Source organism: Sesamum indicum, linkage group LG10 (genome assembly GCF_026168435.1).
Source record: "Sesamum indicum cultivar Baizhima isolate 11 linkage group LG10, ASM2616843v1, whole genome shotgun sequence".
Classification (NCBI taxonomy): Eukaryota; Viridiplantae; Streptophyta; class Magnoliopsida; order Lamiales; family Pedaliaceae; genus Sesamum; species Sesamum indicum.
In genome coordinates, this window is record NC_142666.1 from 1,119,916 (window position 1) to 1,140,893 (window position 20,978).

General features: G+C 37.7%; 4 protein-coding genes and 1 non-coding gene across 5 annotated transcripts; 4 read left to right on the forward strand and 1 right to left on the reverse strand.

Moving 5' to 3' along the window:
- The first annotated feature begins 1,558 nt into the window (after positions 1-1,558).
- On the forward strand, positions 1,559-8,098 carry LOC105172974 (protein JINGUBANG-like). The gene is made up of 2 exons (XM_020697546.2): positions 1,559-2,535; positions 7,297-8,098. Exons 1-2 carry the CDS (start codon positions 1,691-1,693, stop codon positions 7,766-7,768), a joined length of 1,317 nt encoding a protein of 438 aa, XP_020553205.2. The 5' UTR covers positions 1,559-1,690; the 3' UTR covers positions 7,769-8,098.
- Positions 8,099-12,711: 4,613 nt separating this feature from the next.
- On the forward strand, positions 12,712-12,784 carry TRNAA-CGC (transfer RNA alanine (anticodon CGC)). Its single transcript has one exon. It is a non-coding gene; the product is annotated as a tRNA-Ala (tRNA).
- A 1,193-nt stretch (positions 12,785-13,977) lies between these two features.
- Positions 13,978-15,395, forward strand: LOC105172860 (diphthamide biosynthesis protein 3). The gene has a single exon (XM_011094449.3). The coding sequence runs from the start codon at positions 14,889-14,891 to the stop codon at positions 15,132-15,134; it is 246 nt and encodes an 81-aa protein (XP_011092751.1). The 5' UTR covers positions 13,978-14,888; the 3' UTR covers positions 15,135-15,395.
- Positions 15,396-17,894: 2,499 nt separating this feature from the next.
- LOC105172859 (transmembrane epididymal protein (DUF716)) lies at positions 17,895-19,222 on the forward strand. The gene has a single exon (XM_011094448.3). The coding sequence runs from the start codon at positions 17,950-17,952 to the stop codon at positions 18,838-18,840; it is 891 nt and encodes a 296-aa protein (XP_011092750.1). The 5' UTR covers positions 17,895-17,949; the 3' UTR covers positions 18,841-19,222.
- Positions 19,223-20,054: 832 nt separating this feature from the next.
- LOC105172858 (uncharacterized) lies at positions 20,055-20,778 on the reverse strand. Its single transcript, XM_011094447.3, has one exon. The coding sequence runs from the start codon at positions 20,575-20,577 to the stop codon at positions 20,212-20,214; it is 366 nt and encodes a 121-aa protein (XP_011092749.1). The 5' UTR covers positions 20,578-20,778; the 3' UTR covers positions 20,055-20,211.
- Positions 20,779-20,978: the final 200 nt, after the last annotated feature.

Here is a 20,978-nt window from a genome sequence, read left to right on the forward strand (position 1 = left end):
ACAATATTAAAAAGATAAAAAATAAAAATATAAAAGTATCAAAATTACAGGATAAAAAAACATATTTAAGCCTTTTATATTAATTGTGATAAATAATTAACTTAAGTTTTAAATATTCATTTTTAAAGAATGTGCATTAATTCGCTTCTCAATAAATATTTTGAGTTATTTAAATACTTATTAATATTCGATAATTAAGTTGGTTTAGAAGCATGCACACGGGAGACTTTTTTAAAAGTAATAGTTGTTTAAAGGTAAAAAATGCAACCAAAAGCTTGTGATATTATAAATAAATAATTATCGTTTTATGGATAAAAAATAACGATTTTACCTCCTTTAATTTTTTAAACATGCAGCAATTTATCCTCTATATTTTTAAAATAAAGTAATTTGTCTACTTGTTTGTTATTATTTTTTTTTATAGGATGGTAATATGTTCATTTACAACATCAGAGATAGGTAAATTGCATTAAGCCCGTCATTCATGATATGATCTTGTGTAATCATATAATATATAAAACATATTGATTACATAAGATTTTTTTTTATATATATATCAATATTTAAGAAAATTTACTATATAATAAATACAGACATAATCACCTTTTTAATCAACCTATTTAATAGATAACTATACCTATAAATAATGTATTTTAATAATTGACATTAACTAAAGCAGTAAAAATTTATTATTATTAACATTTTTGCATGTGCAGGTCCAAGATCAAGCTTACATTTCAATAAACTCAATATTTGTAAAGAATTGAGTTTGATCAACTTAATTATTACTTTAATTTGAATTTTGTGTCATGCAGCTCTTATTATATAATTAGATGTAAACATATTAAATAATAAAGTAAATCACACAACATGAAAAAAATTATAAACTTTATTATTATTAATGTGGTATAATTTTCAGTTTGGGTCTTCTATTGCAAAATGTACATGTTGCATTTCATACTTAATTTAATATATACAGACAACATATATTTAAAATTATATTATTTATTTATACTGATATAAAAATAAAATACCATCTACATTCACAAATAACGATAAATGACGCCGCTGCAATAATTTTTAAGTGTCATGATGACAATCATACTTCTATTAGATAATTCTAAAAATTAATTATAATTTTTTTTTATTTGATAAAAATGGCTCCACGTTGTTTAACACCGTCATATCAATTCTTTTGTTGTGTCGATAATATTTAAGTTGATTTTTTTTTGAAACGTGTTGGTTTATATATATATTATTCTTATTTTTAATATATATTAAAACTTGAAAATATTATTTATTCTATACAAAATGAACCACATATCATGACATCTAATGTATTTGAAAAGATACTTTGTAATACTATTTTTAAATTAAATTATTTTTTTATAATTTATAAGTGTTTAATATTTTTCATACAAATATTATATATAATAAATAAATAAAAGAGGGGTATGTATGATCATCATCACACGTGGCCATCTCTGATATCCTTAGTTCACCCACTGGCCACTACCTCCTGTTGCTTTTTTCCCTCTCGTCTGCATTATATATGCCACTTTGCTCATTCTCATTGTCTCAGAATCAGCCACCATTCCATTTCATCCAACACCTGCTCCTCACCACATACATTCTCAGCAGAGCTCTCGCCTCGTCGGAGAGAAACCGTCTCCGGCGCCGACGTCGGGAAATGCGGAGCCCTCTTCACCTCCGATCCCTCAGCACTCAGGACAACCACTACGAAGCCTTCAACTTCGATCGTCATCGCCGACACTCGCCTCGCCGGAAAAGTCATTCCTCCCTTTCCATCTCACCACCCGCTCAGTGTAACTATAGTTCGGATCCAAGCAGCCACAGTTCTTCTCCATGGAGCCAACACTCTCCCTACGTGAGATCCCCCTGGGCCCACCAACCCCACGAAGACCATGATGATGGTCAGTTACGGGGTAAAGATGCCCTCCCCAAACAGGGACTTATTGGTTCTCTTCTTCGTGAAGAGGGTCACGTTTATTCGCTTGCGGTTTCCGGTGAATTGCTGTACACGGGATCCGAAAGCAAGAATGTACGGGTTTGGAAGAATATGCGGGATTTTTCCGGGTTCAAATCAAGCAGCGGGTTTGTGAAAGCCATTGTTGTGTTGGGAGAGAAGGTATTCACGGGTCATCAAGATGGAAAAATCCGGGTCTGGAGGTTTTTGGGTGACAAAAAGAAGACTTACAACCGGATCGGGAACTTGCCGGAAACCCGAGAATTGTTGATGAGATCTGTGAACCCGAGGAACTATGTGAAAGTGAGGAGAAAAGGGTGTGTCCCTTGGGTGAAACATTACGACGCCGTGTCTTGCATGAGCATTGACGCAGAACAGGGTTTGTTGTACTCGGGTTCCTGGGATAAAACCCTCAAAGTGTGGAGAATTTCGGATTTCAAATGCCTGGAATCCATAAACGCGCACGACGACGCGTTAAATTCAGTAGTAGCGGCATTCGACGGCTTGGTGTTCACCGGTTCCGCCGACGGCACGGTGAAGGTTTGGCGGCGGTGTTAAGTTGTGAAGATTGATTTGAAGAAGAAAAGGATAACCTGATTCAACTTAGAATTCCCAAGTTGAGTTGGAAAAAGGATAAGTCATGGCTATATATACTACTCTTATTAGCATTGTTTTATAGAGCAAAGTAGAATAGAGTAGAGAGAAAAGAAAGAGTTGAGACGAGGGTGAGTGTTGTCTTTCACGTGTGGTGAAGACTTGCATACAAGTGTGTGTGTGTTGTACTCCTCAATTTTTCTCCTCTTTGAGTGTTTTCTCCTGGCTTGGTATCGCCCCCAGACGTAGGATTTATATCCAAACTGGGTTAACAAATTCGTGTGTCTTTTACTGCCTTCATATTCCACCTGTTATCCATCTTAACCCGATCCATTTCCTAACAACTGGTATCAGAGCCTGGTTCAAGGAGTTAAGATGGAGGGAAAGTTTCCAGTCGAACGGTTCAATGGTTCCGACTTTGGGTTTTGGCGTATGCAGATGGAGGCCTACCTGTACGGGAAGGACCTGTACGAACCACTTGCAGAGAAGTCCGAGAAGACGAGTGATGAAGAATGGAAGGTGCTCGATCGAAAGGCGATGAGCGCAATAATCCTGTCGCTCTCTCGGAATGTCGCCTATCATGTGAAGGGAGCAAAGAGCACGAAGGAAGTTCTACAGACTCTTGCCGATATGTACGAGAAACCCTCAGCAATGAACAAGGTTATGCTGATGAAAAAACTATTCAGGTTGCAGATGGAGGAGAGGAAGTCGGTGGCCGATCACCTCAATGACTTCAACCAACTCACGACACAGCTGGCGTCTGTGGATATCGTGTTTGACGATGAGGTAAAAGCGTTAATTTTGCTTTCATCTTTACCTGACAGTTGGGATGTGGTTGTTACTTCAGTGAGCACTTCGTCTGGGAAGGAAAAGATGAAGTTCGACAACATCAGAGACATGATGTTGAACGAGGAAACCCGTAGAAAGCAAACGGGTGGATCATCTGGCTCTGCACTACATACAGAGTCCAGAGGGAGACCTGACACACGGGGTAAATACCGTGGAAGGTCAAGGTCAAGGTCCAGGGGGAAGAACAAGGGCAAGAAGGAGATGGTGTGCTGGAACTGCGAGAAGCCCGGACACATGAAAAGCGAATGTCGGGCGCCAAAGAAGGAAAAGGAGGGCCGGACAGCGAATGCCGCGACGGAGGAGATCACGGATGCACTCTTGTTGAGTGTGAGCAGTTCTTCCGATGATTGGGTTGTGGATTCAGGGGCCTCATTCCACTCATGCAGCAACAAAGACATCATGGAGCCATACACCTCAGGTGATTTTGGCTTAGTTTATCTTGCAGATAACAAACCCCTCAAGATTGTAGGAAAGGGAGATGTGCGGATCAAATCAACGAATGGGTCATGCTGGACCCTACATGATGTGAGACACATACCAGGACTGAAAAGGAACTTGATCTCAGTCGGACAGCTGGATAGTGATGGATTCCACACGACGTTTGGAGACGCGAAGTGGAAGATCAGTCGGGGAGCAATGACTTTGGCTCGAGGACTAAAGTCGGGAACGCTCTACATGGCGGGAGGATCCAGTTCAAACATCCCCTTTGCAGGAACTGTATCGCAGGCTAACCTGTGGCACAATCGCTTGGGCCACATGAGCGAGAAAGGAATGAACGTGCTGAAGTCGAAAGGACGGTTGCCCGAGTTAAAATCGGTGGAGGTGGGTCATTGTGAACACTGCGTGTTCGGAAAGCAGAAGCGGGTGAGCTTCTTGACCACAGGAAGAACTCCGAGGAAAGAAAAGTTGGAGCTTGTTCACACTGATTTGTGGGGACCAGCACCAGTGTCATCTCTTGGTGGATCAACGTACTACATGACATTCGTCGATGACTCCACTAGAAAGGTATGGGTGTATTTCTTAAAAAGAAAATCTGATGCCTTTGATACATTCAGGAGATGGAGGGCACTAGTAGAAAATGAGACAGGTCTACAAGTGAAATGTCTCAGATCGGATAACGGTGGCGAGTACAACAGTGAAGGTATCAAGAATTACTGCGCCGACCATGGAATCCGAATGCAGAAAACAATCCCGGGGACACCTCAGCAAAATGGCGTTGCTGAGAGGATGAACAGAACACTGAATGAGCGTGCGAGATGCATGCGATTGAAGAGCGGACTACCAAAGATGTTTTGGGCAGATGCAGTCAACACGGCTGCTTTCTTGATCAATCGAGGGCCTTCTGTCCCGTTGAACAACAGGATACCAGAAGAGGTATGGAGTGGTAAGAAAGTGGATCTTTCTTTCTTACGTACGTTTGGTTGTTCAGCCTATATTTTGAACGATGATCGGACTAAGCTGGATGCTAAGTCGATTAAATGTACATTCATTGGGTATGGGACTGACGAATTTGGGTATAGATTCTGGGATGATCAAAACCGGAAAATAATTCGTAGCAGGAATGTTATATTCAATGAGGATGTAATGTACAACGACAGGAAGGTAAGCCCGGACGATGACAAGAAGGAAAGGGAATTTGTTGATCTCGATATTTCAAATTCCGGGATCATGAGACCAGCAGATACGGATTCAGTGGGAGTTCAGACGGACGAAACCGAACAAACGGAGATAGAGCCAGAACCAGTATCGGAGGAACCGATTACTGAAAGCAGCACACCCTTGGCACTAGGTCGAGAACCGAGGCTGAGAAGGGCCCCAGATAGGTACTCCCCCTCTCTTTATTACTTGCTTTTGTCTGATTGTGGAGAACCCGAATGTTACGCAGAGGCAGTCAATGATGTCCACAAGAGCAAGTGGGAGCTTGCGATGAACGACGAGATGAACTCGTTGAAGAAAAACAACACATGGGAATTGTGTCAGCTCCCAAAAGGAAAGAAGGCCCTACAGAACAGATGGGTCTATCGGGTTAAGGAAGAATCAGACGGGAAGAAGCGGTACAAGGCAAGACTCGTAGTAAAGGGATTCCAACAAAGATACGGTATTGACTTTACTGATGTTTTTACACCTGTTGTCAAGTTAACTACTATTCGTCTTGTGTTGAGCATGGTAGCGGCAGAGAACTTGGAGTTACAACAGATGGATGTAAAGACAGCCTTCCTACACGGGGATCTTGAGGAGGAGATATACATGGTACAACCAGAGGGGTATAATGGAGATGATCAGCAGGTGTGTCGCCTGAAGAAAAGCCTGTATGGATTGAAACAGGCTCCGCGGCAGTGGTACAGGAAGTTTGACAACTTCATGCTAGAGATAGGTTTCTCTAGATGCAATGCTGATCATTGCTGCTACGTGAAGAGGTTCGATGAGTTTTTTATCATTCTACTCCTGTATGTTGATGACATGTTGATAGCAGGATCAAATGTCAAGGAGATCAATAGGCTCAAGGATCAGTTATCGAGGAAGTTTGACATGAAAGATCTTGGCGAAGCAAGACAGATATTGGGCATGAAAATCACAAGGAACAAAGGTATTGGTAAATTATGGTTATCTCAATCTGATTATATTGAGAAGGTATTATGCAGATTCAAGATGGAAAATGCAAAACCGGTTGGAACGCCATTGGGAAATCAGTTCAAACTATCCAACAGTGATTCGCCCCAGACTGACTCCGAACGTGCAAAGATGAGAGTCACACCGTATGCCTCAGCAATTGGGAGCCTGATGTATGCTATGATCTGTACTCGACCGGATATAGCACATGCAGTGGGAGTAGTTAGCCGTTTTATGAGCAATCCAGGAGTGATGCACTGGGAAGCTGTGAAATGGATTCTTAGGTACCTAAGGGGTACTAAGGACCGAGCATTGGTGTTTGGTAAGGGCAAGCTTACCTTGTTTGGGTTTGTTGACGCTGATTTTGCAGGGAGTGACTATGACAAAAGGAGGAGCACTACAGGGTACGTGTTCACATATGGCGGTACAGCCGTATCCTGGGTCTCAAAGTTGCAGAAGGTTGTCACACTGTCCACGACGGAAGCTGAGTACGTGGCAGTTACTGAGGCAGCTAAGGAGCTCATTTGGCTGCAACACTTGTTGGGTGAATTAGGGAAACCTCAGGCAGATGTGATTCTTCATAGCGATAGCCAGAGTGCGATCCATCTGGCAAAGAATCCCGCGTTCCATTCGCGGACAAAGCACATCGAGATCAAGTACCATTTCATCCGACAACTTCTGGAGAAGAAGGCACTGCAGCTGGAGAAGATCCAAGGAGAAAAGAATCCTGCGGACATGCTGACCAAGGCGGTTGCGATGGAGAAGTTGAAGCTGTGTACGGCTTCGACTGGCCTTGATGACTAGAGTGGACAAACCCGGCGGTACCAAGAAAGAAGTGGAGAAAAGCTAATCAATCTTCAAGTGGGAGATTGTTAAGTTGTGAAGATTGATTTGAAGAAGAAAAGGATAACCTGATTCAACTTAGAATTCCCAAGTTGAGTTGGAAAAAGGATAAGTCATGGCTATATATACTACTCTTATTAGCATTGTTTTATAGAGCAAAGTAGAATAGAGTAGAGAGAAAAGAAAGAGTTGAGACGAGGGTGAGTGTTGTCTTTCACGTGTGGTGAAGACTTGCATACAAGTGTGTGTGTGTTGTACTCCTCAATTTTTCTCCTCTTTGAGTGTTTTCTCCTGGCTTGGTATCGCCCCCAGACGTAGGATTTATATCCAAACTGGGTTAACAAATTCGTGTGTCTTTTACTGCCTTCATATTCCACCTGTTATCCATCTTAACCCGATCCATTTCCTAACAGGCGGGACCTCGTGGGGAAGCGCACGAAGCACATGCTGGTGGACACGTTGTTGAAGAAGGAACATGCGGTGACGTCCCTCGCAGTGAACCACTCGGCGGCGGCGCTGTATGCAGGATCCTCCGACGGGCTAGTCAGCTTTTGGGAGCGGGAAAAGAGCTCCATGTCGTACGGCGGTGTTTTGAGGGGCCACAAGCTCCCGGTGTTGTGTGTGGCGGTGGGAGGGAATTTGGTGCTGAGCGGATCGGCGGACAAGTCTATATGCGTTTGGCGGAGGGACGTCGGTGGGAATCACGCCTGCGTGGCGGTGCTGACGGGGCACGGCGGACCTGTGAAGTGCCTGGCCGTGAAAAAGGACACGCCGACGGCGGAGGAGGAGAGTGATAGCGAGGAGAGTTGGATAGTGTATAGCGGGAGCTTGGACAAGAGTGTTAAGATTTGGAGAGTTTCAGGACGTCCAATTTCAAGTAAATAAAACAGTAAGCCAACCATAATTATCATATTACTATAAGTAAATAGTCTAGAATAATTAATTAATTACATGACAAATCCAATAAATACGTATTGATATTGCACTCGTCATGTAATTAAATGAACTCAATCAAATATAACCCAATTTACAAATGTAGTGCTTTTTCTTTTAAATAAATTTCTAGTTTAAGGGTACGATTTTCTTTACCCTCTATGAATTGATCTTAAAAAGAATTTGAGTATGTAGTAAAGCTCATGCAAAGAATGAAAAGGTTTCAATCAAAGCAGTGCGTTTGTAAGATTTCTTCATTTATTTATCTAATGTTATTTGGTGGATTAATTTTGTGTTGATAAGATTTGGTTCATTATATCATTCGATACATTCAAACTTCAAAATTTATATATATCTTAGTATCTTGATTCGATACATTCAAACTTTTAAATACTGATTTAATATATTAGTATTTTAATCAACGAATTTGTTCAAAAAAAATAAAAAAACACACACACAAGAAACTACTATAAAAATAATTTATACATCCATATTCGTGGATTCGAACTTCGATTGTGATAATTTAATATTACCACTCAAGCAAGGTCCTGTTGACTAGCTACATATTTGTTGAATTGACATGCAGAAATCAATAATTATTTTATAAAGATAAAATTCTAATTTAAATTAAATTTTGTAATTATATTTATTATGTGATTAGTTCAATTTGACCCCACCTAATTTTTTAGTTTTTTTTTTAAGAATTCTTGGGTAGAATTGCAATCTAATTAATGTAAATGTGTCATGTATTTATTGCAACATATACATTTATTACATGCCTAAGTATTTCAGGATGACACTCCACACTCTATAGTTTTTCATTTCACAATTCAAGTACATATATTCAGATCATTTATTAGATGTGGATTATTTCTATGGATATATATAAGCCCTACCCTGTTTTTTTTTTGTCAACGTTGAGATAATTTTTTGTCAAAAAACTCTGTATCCGATTGACTTAGTTGATGTGAAAATTGTTTCCGTGAGTAGAGTAATTTATACTAGTTAATATTTATCCAAACTCATGATAGTAATCAGAGTTGAAATTATTATTATTATTTTTAAGTTATAAAAAAAAAAGAAAAAAGAAAAGGAAAAGATGGGTGATGCAAGAATGATGAATGGAGCAGAATGAGGTGATAAGGTGTACGGTGTGAATCAAGAATCTCAACCGTTAACGATAAAAAGGCCCAATATTTTAGAACAAACCTAAACTTTCCACTTAATTAGTTGGCCCAATAGTACTTTATAATAACTTATAATGGCCCAACTCAAAGTTGTGATTCTTGTTTTATATATTAAAGTAAATGATATTGTGATTAGGTTTAAATACACAAAAGTCATATGCGTTTTACAAAATTATAGGTACATTTCTTAAGGAGTGTCAGTATAATGTAGCTTATAGAGAGTTTGTGTAAATTTTTGCCACTAAATAGGGAGTGATGTACTTGTTATTACAATTACAACCTCAAAAAATGTATAATTATATATAATTGTGCAAAAACGAGAAAGTGTTCGTGTATTTGAACATAATTTTAAAAAGTAATATAACTTGGAGGTTTATGTATATATATATGATGGTATAGCTCAAAAGGGATTGGCCTAAAAAGAAATACTAAGCCCAAACACAAGTCCACCAATCCAAAAGAGAGTCAGCCCACCTAGGTCGCTATGTTTCACCTAAGAAGGGGGCACCCTGCAATATAGTTCGGCCTAAAGGGGAGGCCCAGTAAGCTTAGTCCAAGAGGGAGCCCCCACACTAGAGTCCGTCCAAAGATAAAGCCTACCTAATCAAGCTTGACCCAGGAAGGAAGCCTAGTCTAAAGGTCTTCAAAGTTAGCTCGAAAGAAGGAAGGTGCCCTTAAAGGTTTGGACTCTTCAGCCTGAAAGTACTTCTCACCAGGTAAAAGTATGCATGAAGGAGTCCCCTTCATTCGAAAACTTGCTGCTTAAGAAACAGATAAGGAGGAACCTTATCCCCTCATGAATCTCGCCTTCCTTATTGGGCATGCGGATTCCCCTCACCAAAACTCGTATTACAGAGGAACTCCTCCTCCATGAATAGGGTAGGTACCCCTCGGCAAGCAATCTCTTCCACACTCAAGAACTTCCCTTGTTGATACTGTGCTACTCTAATTTCGTGGTCTTATATAGGGAATTATCACTTTTATCATAATTCTCGTCATAATTTATTTTTCTATTTATCTATTCTTAGATTAGGAACTAACTTAAGAATCAAAGTGTTAACCTTTTATTTTGCAGGTCCTCTTTATTAAGAGCTTTCACTCAATTAGCCTAAATCCAATATCAATATCCAAAAATTTTGAACTCGTGCTTAAATCATACGCATTAATATAATCTAAAACTAATTAGAGGTGAGAAATCAAAATTAGTGAGTGAAGCTTCATATAACATATTAAAATTTTCTTATTCATTTATATATTTTTGCCTTTAAATTTAAATAAGGAATAATACCAAACAAACTCAACAATCAATTAATTTTAATTAATAATTAATCCATGTTGAATTAATTTTTCTCAAAGTCCATAACGCAATTGGCAATTTAATTACCTTTCGTTTACAGGAGAATTGTGCCTGTGTTATGTACTTGAGTCAAAATTCTTATAACGAATTTGGTGTAGAAAAGATATTTAGCGTTAAAAACTATAGAACTAGATATTTTGTAATCAAATTAATTAATGAAATAATTGAAACACCTCCAACTGACTTCTTCATATTGGGTCGTCATTTTTTAATTTAATTTTTTTTGTTGTTGTAAAATAATATTACATTCTTAGAATTAATTATTTTTAAACCCCTTAAAAATGTAAAATCAAACTTTCTCCCAATTTGTGAAATTAAGAAAAGCTAGAAATATCTGAAAAAAGCAGATTTGTTTTATTTTAGTGGATGATCTAGAATATACATTTACAAACAAAAATATACATAAAGATCCATTTCCCTCCGACTTCAGCTGGGGGCAAAGCGGTCCATGAGGAGGAACACGGTGGTCTCCGACATCGTACCTTCACTTCTGCCCGACTTTACTGCGGCGGCTGCGGAAGAAGGCTCTTTGCTTTCTTCTGCTTCGTGATCGGCGGCAGCCCTTTTCTTCGAAATCAACAACAACGGGTTCCTGACTCTCAGCTTTGCGCTCAGCTTTGTCAATTCTCCCACGCACAAATCACACACACCTGCCATTTCTGATGATCATATAACTCTCTGTCTCTCTCCCCTTCTTGATGAGATATGTGAATATGAGATTGATGAAGGTGAAAGTGCGTGAATTCTATTATTTTAATTGTATGTGTGTGTATATATAGGATGGTTGGAGGGCCAAAAAGGTGTGCTGTACACGAAAACCCTCTAAGAAAAAGAAAAAAATATCTGTGTGTAGAGCCAATCGATTGAATTTTCTGTGCAAATCGTAATTAATTTCCTACGTCATTTAATATATATATATATATATATGTTATATGTAAAAAATATAATACAATTTACAATAAAAAATTCAGTTCGAGAAGCCCATTGTTACACGGTCCAATTGGTCACGGGACACGGTTTTGTTCCTAGGATACTCCACGTAACAACTTCCTCCTTTCACCATACTTCTCAAGCAAACAAAATACTAGTACAAATCTTTTATAACACGGAAAATAAAAAATTCAACTCAAATATCCCAAAATATTTAATTATTTAATCACATAAAAAATATATTTTTTCTTTTTCGGGAATATCGTATGTACAAAGGTATGCCTCAATTTTCTTTTTATAAAAAAAAACAACCCTTTTCTTTAGAATTTATTTTGTCACTCAATATGCTATTGTTAGATTCTTCTTTTTTTTAAATTTAATCTAATTTATTATAATTTTATTATATTGCATGTCATAAGCTCAAGAATTTCTCAATCTTATCCCCCGCGGGCATGTTGGGTGTAGGCAATAATTCAGTTCTGGTCCTAAAACGGACAAACAGGAAGAGAAATTAGGGGAGGTGGGGTGCAGCATGCCATTCTCTCCCTCCCACTTTTCAACCATTGGGTCATAATAGTCCAAGTGGGAAAGATGATGTTACTCATTCCTACTTTATTGCTCTTATCTCATTTCTCCCAATAATGTCATCCAACTCTCCCACCCCACCTCTCCTCTCATCTTCATCTTCTTTTCTACTTTCCTCTTTTAATTATTGATCGGTTGGTCATGGCATATCATTTTTACGTGCATATATAAATAATTTTTTATATTTTAAAATATATTATAATTATTATATTTAAAAAAATTAAAGAAATAAAATTAAAAAATAATTTAAAGCATTATTGATAAAAAAAAGAATTAGTGTAGTGATGTTAAAATGACATAGAGTCATTTTATATAAAAAAAGGTAATTGTAATTTTATTTTCAGATGATCTAATTAGGAGTATTATTGTTATACTTCAAAATTGGTACGGTAGTGTCGTTATTCGCCGTTTGTGAATATAGATAACAAATTTTTTATATTAGTATAAATATATATTATTCATCCATTATCAATATATTATTAATTAAATGGTGTTTTTGAAATAGCTTATAAATTTTTCAAAAACATTCAAATTTATTTGATAATTTTTTTTCCAAAAAAAAAAAAAAGGAGCTCATGTGACTAAACACTAAAATATTGTGAGTTTATAGAATTTTTTTACGGGAAGAAAAAGGAGTTCCTAACTTATATTTTAAAGATATTAACAAATTTCTCTAATTATGAATATTAATTATAAAATTGACATTATAAATGATATTATAAAATACTAGAACTTATAATATTTTGGAAATAAGTTTAGCAAACATCTCCTTTAGAAGATAAATATCAAAGATATGGAGAAAATTACAGTTAAATAAAAATATTTTAAGTCAAGCTGGGGGTGTAGCTCATATGGTAGAGCGCTCGCTTCGCATGCGAGAGGCACGGGGTTCGATTCCCCGCACCTCCACTTTCGCCGTTTCTTTTTTTTAATTATATTTTCTGCGCATTTACTGACACAACTAACCAACCAAACTGCATAATTAGAACAGTAGTTTTCATTAACAGTCCCTCGTAACCACAAAGTATGCCGTGTAAGAGAAAAAAACTTAAAAAGGAAGTTAAAGTGATGAGTGAAATTAAAGAGGTAGCGTTGTGTTGTTTTAAGCACTAAAAATATCCACAAGCATGGAGAGCGACGCCTCTGAACAGGGCAGCTTCTTAACTTGCAGGGTTGGCCACCAGAGTGAATAAGCTCCTGCACTACTCCTTTCATCTCCACCGTCTTGGCAGCAGCTGGTTGGAGCTGCAGCTGCAGAGGCACCTGATGATGATGATGATGATGATGAGAAAATGGTTCGGCCCTTGTTCCTTAGCTTCGCTACTTCACTGCTCCACTTCTCCACAACCCCAGACATCTTTTCTTCAAAATATATATTTCCTTAACTTGTTTATGAAAATTCTCACACCCCAGTAACTATATATATAGATATGTTTGTGCGTGTGAATAATTACACAGCATAGTTATCTGAAAGTGGATAGATTTTAGGGGATAAAACCCGTGGGCTTTTTCTTGAAACTTTTAACGTAGATTTGTTGAATGCTGGGTGCTGGTGGTGGTATGCAGTTGTTGGTTTTAAGCTTTGAGGTTTACAAAACAGCAGCTTGAGCTTGGACTTGCCAATGGTATTTATTGTGGGCTTCAGCAACAAGACCAATATTACCTGCAGTTGCTACCCCCAAATCCAATCATCTTTGTGAGCCTTGGGCCAGGCCTTTTTAGGATTTAGAGGACTTTACCTTCTTGTTATATTTAGTTACTTCCCATGTGATACTCAAAATACAGCAAACAACCCCCTCGTCTTTGGAGTTGCATCATACGCGCCGTTTTATTAGTTTTGTCATTAGATCTCATATGATATAAATGAATGATTCAGAACTTTTCAATATTATTTGAGTTTATAAACATATTTTAAATGTCTTTTTATATATTTAATACATAAATTTAAACATTTTTAAAACAAATATTAATTTTTAAATATAAATATATAGAGAGAGAGAGAGAAAGAGAGGGTGAGGAGGGGAGGGGAAGAGGGGGCGCGGAGGAGCCAAGCAGAGAGGAGGCACGCGAGGGCACAAGTGAGGGGCGGACAACAACAGGGGCGTGGAGGAGGCAGACAACGGTGGCTAGGCATCAATTGCTGTGAGGAGGAGAGCAGCGATGAGGCACAACGACGACGGTAGTGAGGGGGCGCCCGTGGGAGGGAGATGGTGGGTTGGAAAAGATGATATATTTTTAAATATATTTTAATATATTTAAAATTTTTATTCATACGTAATAAAATCAAAATATGCTAAATATTTGTACAATGAATTTGGACCGATAATTTAAATTAAATAAAATATGAAATATTGAATTATGTGTTAAATTTGGACCTTTGAAATAAAATTTAATGAAATCTAGCCGTTGATCTATTATTTACAAATTTTAACCGTCAGATATATAACAAGAAAGATCTAACGGTTCATAAATTAAAGAACAAAATTAATTTATTACTTAAAATTAAAGCCAGTCATAAGGAGGGCGAGTGCGCTAAATCTCCGGAGTCAAGGGGGTTGTTTTTTATATTTTGAATATTACATGGGAGTTTTTTAGTGTTTTATTTTTTATGTGAAGTTTTTTTTATTATTTTTAATAACACAAGAGGGTGTAATTGCATTTTACCTTAAGGTTTAGTGTAATTATACGTATGTTTTTTATAATTTGAGAAATTATATTTAGTATCCCGCGTTTTATCTTCGTCTAATAAATAAGCCTCAATTAGTTAAAATTTATTAAATTTGTTGATACTAACAAAAAAAAATTGAATGCAAAGTTGATATTTATTTTTTGTAGAAGGGAGTTTATGTATATTTTGGAAAATACAAGGACCTTGATGTAATTAGCACCAAATTCACTATATATAAATTTCCATTCACCACCCGAATTTCTGCTTAACCCTGGCACCTCCAATTCCGCCAGCGAGAGGAAAGGGGAATACGAAGAAAGAGAAAAACCCTAGATTCCGCGAACGATGTCGTACGACGATGTTGAGATCGAGGACATGGAGTGGAACGAGGAGCTCCAGGCTTTCACTTACCCGTGTCCCTGCGGAGATCTCTTCCAGATAACCAAAGAGGACCTGCGAATCGGCGAGGAAATCGCGCGGTGCCCCAGCTGCTCGCTGTATATCACCGTAATTTATAACATGGAAGATTTTCAGGATACATCCAACAGAAAAACGGAACCGGCCAAACCGCAGCCGGTTGCCGTAGCTTGAGAATTCTCAGGTCTTATGAATTTTTTGCTTTTATTCATAGTTTAATGTTTTTTCGGGGTGTGTTTGTGATGAGGAGTTCCATTTTTGGCTGGGATTAGGGTTAGATTTTGCGGTGTTGATGTGTGTATGTTGGCTCGGTGGTTCATGAGATTTTTGCGTTTGAAGAAAGAGAAACTGATGATTGGAAATCTTTATACATTTACTTTTTTCGGCAAATATGAGTTTATGATACATAAAAGTTACTGCAGTATTCAGTTGTCATTGTTTGAAGTTCTGTTAATGTTGGTTCGCTCACAAAATTTTCCTGGAAGTAATTTAAGACGCATGCATTAGATATTAACTAACCGTATGGCCTTTAGGTTCCTATTGTGTGGTTAACTTTCCTGTTATATAGATCTATTGTTGTCGATGAAAGTCTCAATGGCTTGTTATCCCCGTAAGGACTGCATACTCACATGATAACGTAAGACTTGTACTTGTTAATCATGATCCAGCATGGATATGCTTGACATCCGTTTGCTTTTTAGCACGATTGTTTGGTGTAAATGTTGTTCCATAATAAATTAACATGGAATTGTTTAAACATTTAAATGTTGCCTACTTTATTGCTCAGGGGTCAATATTAATTATGCAGTATGAGTGTTCTTCTCAATGAACTTCAAGAATTCTATAAACAATTCCATGTCAAGATTACTTTTACCTTTTTCTTTGTAGGAACTGGAAATGTTTTTATTAGTCGCATGACTTTTTACATTTGGTTGCTTAAACAAAGTTGCTTTTAGCATGACTTTTATCTGTGTTTGGCAGAAGAATACATGCCTCCTTTGTCATACCATAATCCTGTGAGATGTGAGTCTCTTCTCATGATCATTAGCTTTGAGGCACTATTCACGGGTCTGCATTACCCTTTTGTTGTTCGCCTCAATTCCCAAACCCTGCATAGAAATTTACTGAAATCGATGATATCACCTCTATAGATTGACTTCTCAAAGCAAGTTGCAAATAAAGGTAAGCCCCTAAGCAACACGATAATCCCTTGTTGCTAATCCAATAATTTGACCAGCATGAGATGCCTCGATAACGGAAAGATGAATTTTGTTGGTAGCTATGTTATACATGTCCTTCTGAACAGTATTCATCTACACTCGTTGATTTTGGTAGATCTCCAGCTTTAATCCCGAAATCAGCAAATCAGAGTGTCGTTGTGCTATCCGCTTGTTATAAATTGGATTCGGTAACAGGATAGGAATCTTGATTGTTGCTGACTTCAATTGCTCATCTTTCTATACAAGGAACCATAGTCTGTGAATACTTCATTGGTGCCTCCAAGAAGTTTGCAGTTTTCGATATTTTTGCACTTTCCAATATCAAAGGGGTTAATGCACCGGAAACCTGCAAAAATGAGATGAAAGTAGCTTAGCTAAGTTCAAATTTAAAAACAAAAACTGAAGCCAAATTAAATTTCCAAGACCCTTTTCAGTAGTATTAAAAATAAAGCAAATAATACTGTCTACATAGTTTTGAATTTTTTCTTTTTTTGCTATATTTGAAAATTTATTATTACGTTCTGTATTATTGGGTCAAAAGAATTATGACATTATAATTACGCGTTCGTGGTAATCTCTGTCCCAAAGGGAAACCTTTTTGCAGATTGTAATCATCATTTCTTTTAGTGAATCAGTTGCAATTGTATTATGTTTTATTCATTACAACTGATATATGCTAATTATCAGTAAGAAATATATATAATTAATTATTTATTTTTATTAAACTAGACTAGTAGATCGACAGAACTTAAGCTCATGATTTTTTAGTGCGATCTCGACTTTACCAACTATTCTGCGCAAGGCAAATTTTACCTTAGAGAGGTTGATTGCTGCGAAAATCCAACTACACCAATTGATGAGAATGGCCACTAGTCCGGCCCAGCCCATATATTTCCATAACCCCAATTGCCCATGATTGTTGAATAGAAGGGTAAAGTACCAGGCTACATATGAAATAATGATAAATGGTTATTGCAGGGCTGGTCAGAGTAATTAAGATGAAATGTTAACTGAAGAGATCGACCCTAATCTTACATTAACTCATCTGCTGCCTACAAATTTTAATTTCCTCGAGTCAGTGGAGCTGTCTTATTTTCGTTTGGATTTCATTATCTTTTCAGTTCACATATATATTATATATATTGGTGGTAGTCTTTAGCAAAAATGACTTAGCATCCAACCTGCAGTTATTGTCATCTACCTCTCTTTTCCTCCTATTCATTGGTGGCCTCCTGTCATATCTGTTTCCTTTCTTCTTTTTGCCTTCATTCATGTCTAACATTGCACAGCAAATGAATTCCATCTCTGTCGGTGTCTCTTTCATTTCGCGAGGGCCATCTGCTCGAAAATTCTTATCCATACCAGGTCTGATCGAACCAAATCAATTACATGTTAAATGTGATACATGTGTGATTGGTCGATTTTCTTGAACTGTATATCAATCATACGACATGTGTATTACACTTATCAAATAATTAATTTTGATTTGACCAAATCTAGTTTGGGTTGGAATTTCCCGACACCTGCTTCCTTTTTCTTTAAATAATAGGGCAAGGCATGCATAGAGTCATGAAATAGTATGGTAACTAGTGAACAATTCCTTTTTGTTAGTGGAAACACATGCACCATGCACCAGTTATCTGATGAGGCATCAACTAATGCTATCTTTTTGTTCATGCTTTCAAGTATTTATGGTGCAACCAACATGCAGCGAAGACTCTCTCTCTATATATATCCTTGTCTTGAAATCAAAAAGTAGAAACCTCAATATGGGAACTTTTGTTGGACATCTAGTTCCCGGGCTGGCACTCGCCTTCCTCGGCCTGTGGCATACTATCAATACCATTCATCTCTACTACCTTAAAGGCTCTACCAAGTTCATGTTAAGGTTTTGGTACCCGTTTAAGAGTCCTGTCCGAAAACTAGAACACCTCGAGCTCATACTCGTGTTTTTGTTTTCTATGTTGGCAATCCTGGTCCAGATTTTAGACCCTCGACACCTTCACTTCTCCTTTGAGCTTGACAATATCGAGCATGCTACCATGTTCCTTCAGCTAGTTATATTCACGACCTTCACTCTTTTTAGCGAGTTGAATCATTTGTCTGAAAAAACGTTAGGCGTCTCGGGCATCCTTGTTGCCTCAGTTTTTGGGCAGGAACTTTTCTTACTTCACTATCATTCAACTGATCACGTTGGACTCGAAGGTCATTACCATTGGCTAATGCAGCTCATAGTATGCGTTTCTTTTCTTGTAGCAATATATGCAACGATTTCCCCCACCAGCTTCCCTGCAGCATTAGTTCTTTCCACATCAGTAGTGTTCCAAGGATGTTGGTTCATAAACATGGGATTCATGCTATGGCTTCCTAACTTTGTCCCCCGAGGATGTGTCACTCAGACAACAAATCTTAGCAACGCCATCGTCGTGAACGGAGCAGTTGTATGTGGGACCCATGAGGCCGATTTGAGGGCCAGGGCTTTGGCAAACTTGCAGTTTTGTTGGATATTCTCTTCAATCTTGATCTTCATGGCATCTATCTGCATAGCTTTTGGGAGATGGCGGACAGCAAGGAGGCAGTCAGAGTACGAGCAACTTCCCTGTCCAGGTTCACATGATCCCCCTCTTGCAGCTGGTGGATTCAAACAAATCCAACTGTAAGTTTGCTACTAAATTAAAGAATCGACCAGGCTGTAAGATGATGGAGAATCTATAGTTTTTAATGTTGCAACTGTCTATCGCCACCGGATACTATATGGTTTGCTATCGTCGTCTTGGATTGGGAGTTGGCTGAGGCTCCTTTCAACCAGAAAGTCTGCTTGCCTTTGTTGAATTTGGTCATGCTCATTTACTAATGAGCAAATTGTAATGACCTCTTCTAATTAACCATCATAGACGCTAACAAACTTATAAATAATGTCGTCACACTTATAATGTAGGTATAAATAACTGTGGAGGCGTTTAGTAGAACTAAATACACATCTAAATCTATGTATTAATTCTTATGTTTTGTAACGACTAGTGATAAGAACCCTAGTCTGGACGCAAGGCGCAAACACAATCCTTCCTTACTAGTAGACTGTCATATCTGCTTTCTCATTCTTTGAAGCAAGAAACAAGAAAGCAAAGAAAAATATATGGAGTAGCGGACGGCAATTTGGAATATAGGAAGGCCACCCAACCCATACAACACAGAAATTCTAATTTGAATCCGTTTTGATCGAACTAAAATTAATTATATGTTAAATACAATATATTTGTGGTATAATTAATGTACAGTTTTAAAAAAAATGATCAATTACATGATAAATGCATCTCACTTTCTCTATTTTAACTCGATCAAAACAAAATTTAGGTAAAAGATTTCCGTACACTAATCCACAATCCCATAATAAAAGTAAATATTCATGAAAAAGCTGGTGCTTGAAACACGTAACATAGCCATTGGTTTTGATTTTCGGTATAAAGTAAAGCATGCACTCCTCCGAAAAGATAGCACCAATGCCCCAGTTTAAAACACACACATCTTCCACCAAAAATGTAAAAAGTGTGGGGCTTCAGATTGGAGATGTTTAAACAATTCCAAAACTTGCTATCACCAAATTGAATTTATTCACATAGTTTCAATAGAATTGCAATTAAGAATTTAATAGTTTTAACTCCAACTTCATTAACACCATGGAAAATTGTTGATCAAATATGATTTGTTGGAATCAATATAATCACAAAGTTGTGCAACATATTTGATTTATTATTGGTGATTTTCTTAAATTGTACATCAATTACATGACAAATCGGATTTGTCCAAGTCGAGTCCGGACAAAAATTTCACTTGACAGCGTTAGTTAGATACTAAATTCATAGCTCAACTGTAGTGCAAGAAACAAAATTTACCACTTCAATTTATATAGCAAAATCTTAAATGAATTCTAAATTCAAAAGAGAATTTGAGGGGACGAGGAAACAAAAATGCACAGTATTTTTCTTTTGAATCATACACAATACTATTAACCAACCAATAGTTGAAGACCTTCATTCTTCCTCCAAGGACGCCTCGAGCCGAAGGAGAACGAATCCAACGGCAACTCCGACGAGAACAAGGCCGGGCATAATGGCAGCAATCTTGAAGATCTCAGCCACAGCATTGCAGGTGGAGGTAAGAGCGCCACCGCTTCTGCCCTGCGACGGCTGTTTCAATGAGCTAACGATATTTGCGAAGGATTGCTCGGTGCAAACAGGAAGGCCCAATGAGGCTACATTGTTATGAGCCTTGAGCCCATCGAATGAGTTCAATCCATTGACGTACTTAACTGTGGTTCTCCTCTGGGGAGATCGGCCGGGGCTTACGACGGTGGCCGGAACTGTCGCCGGAGATATCGTTGCCGATGCGGTAGCCATTGGTTGATTGGACCAAAAAAAATCCTTTGGAGAGAAAATGAGGGCAGAATTATGGGGCAATTGTGATGTAGTGGTATAGATAAGGGAGAAAGAAAGTGATGGATGTGAAGTGTGTGAGTGTATTTTGTGTGGTTTAGAATTTGGAAAGATGAAAATTGTTTTTGAAGATTGTAGAGGGGAGAAATTGGAGTGTAGAGATAAGGTGGGGTGGAGATGTTTGGCTGATATGATTTTCAAATGTGACTTCTACTCTTGCATTTGCAAGCCCCACTACATTCATCAATCTTTATGCCCTATGGATTAAAATTTTGGAAGTTGTCACCTTATCAAAAATAAAATAAAATCAAAATAAAAATGGAAGTTTTCGTATGATCATATCCTCAACGTAAGTTTGAATTCTT

What these genes read in the sequence shown, in the direction of transcription:
- LOC105172860 (XM_011094449.3), top strand. Translation starts at nt 14,889, where the DNA reads ATGTCGTACGACGATGTTGAGATCGAGGACATGGAGTGGAACGAGGAG.
- LOC105172974 (XM_020697546.2), top strand. Translation starts at nt 1,691, where the DNA reads ATGCGGAGCCCTCTTCACCTCCGATCCCTCAGCACTCAGGACAACCAC. An exon ending in GGCACGGTGAAGGTTTGGCG is followed by an intron (nt 2,536 to 7,296) that starts GCGGTGTTAAGT and finishes ATTTCCTAACAG; the next exon opens with GCGGGACCTCGTGGGGAAGC.
- LOC105172859 (XM_011094448.3), top strand. Translation starts at nt 17,950, where the DNA reads ATGGGAACTTTTGTTGGACATCTAGTTCCCGGGCTGGCACTCGCCTTC.
- LOC105172858 (XM_011094447.3), bottom strand. Translation starts at nt 20,577, where the DNA reads ATGGCTACCGCATCGGCAACGATATCTCCGGCGACAGTTCCGGCCACC.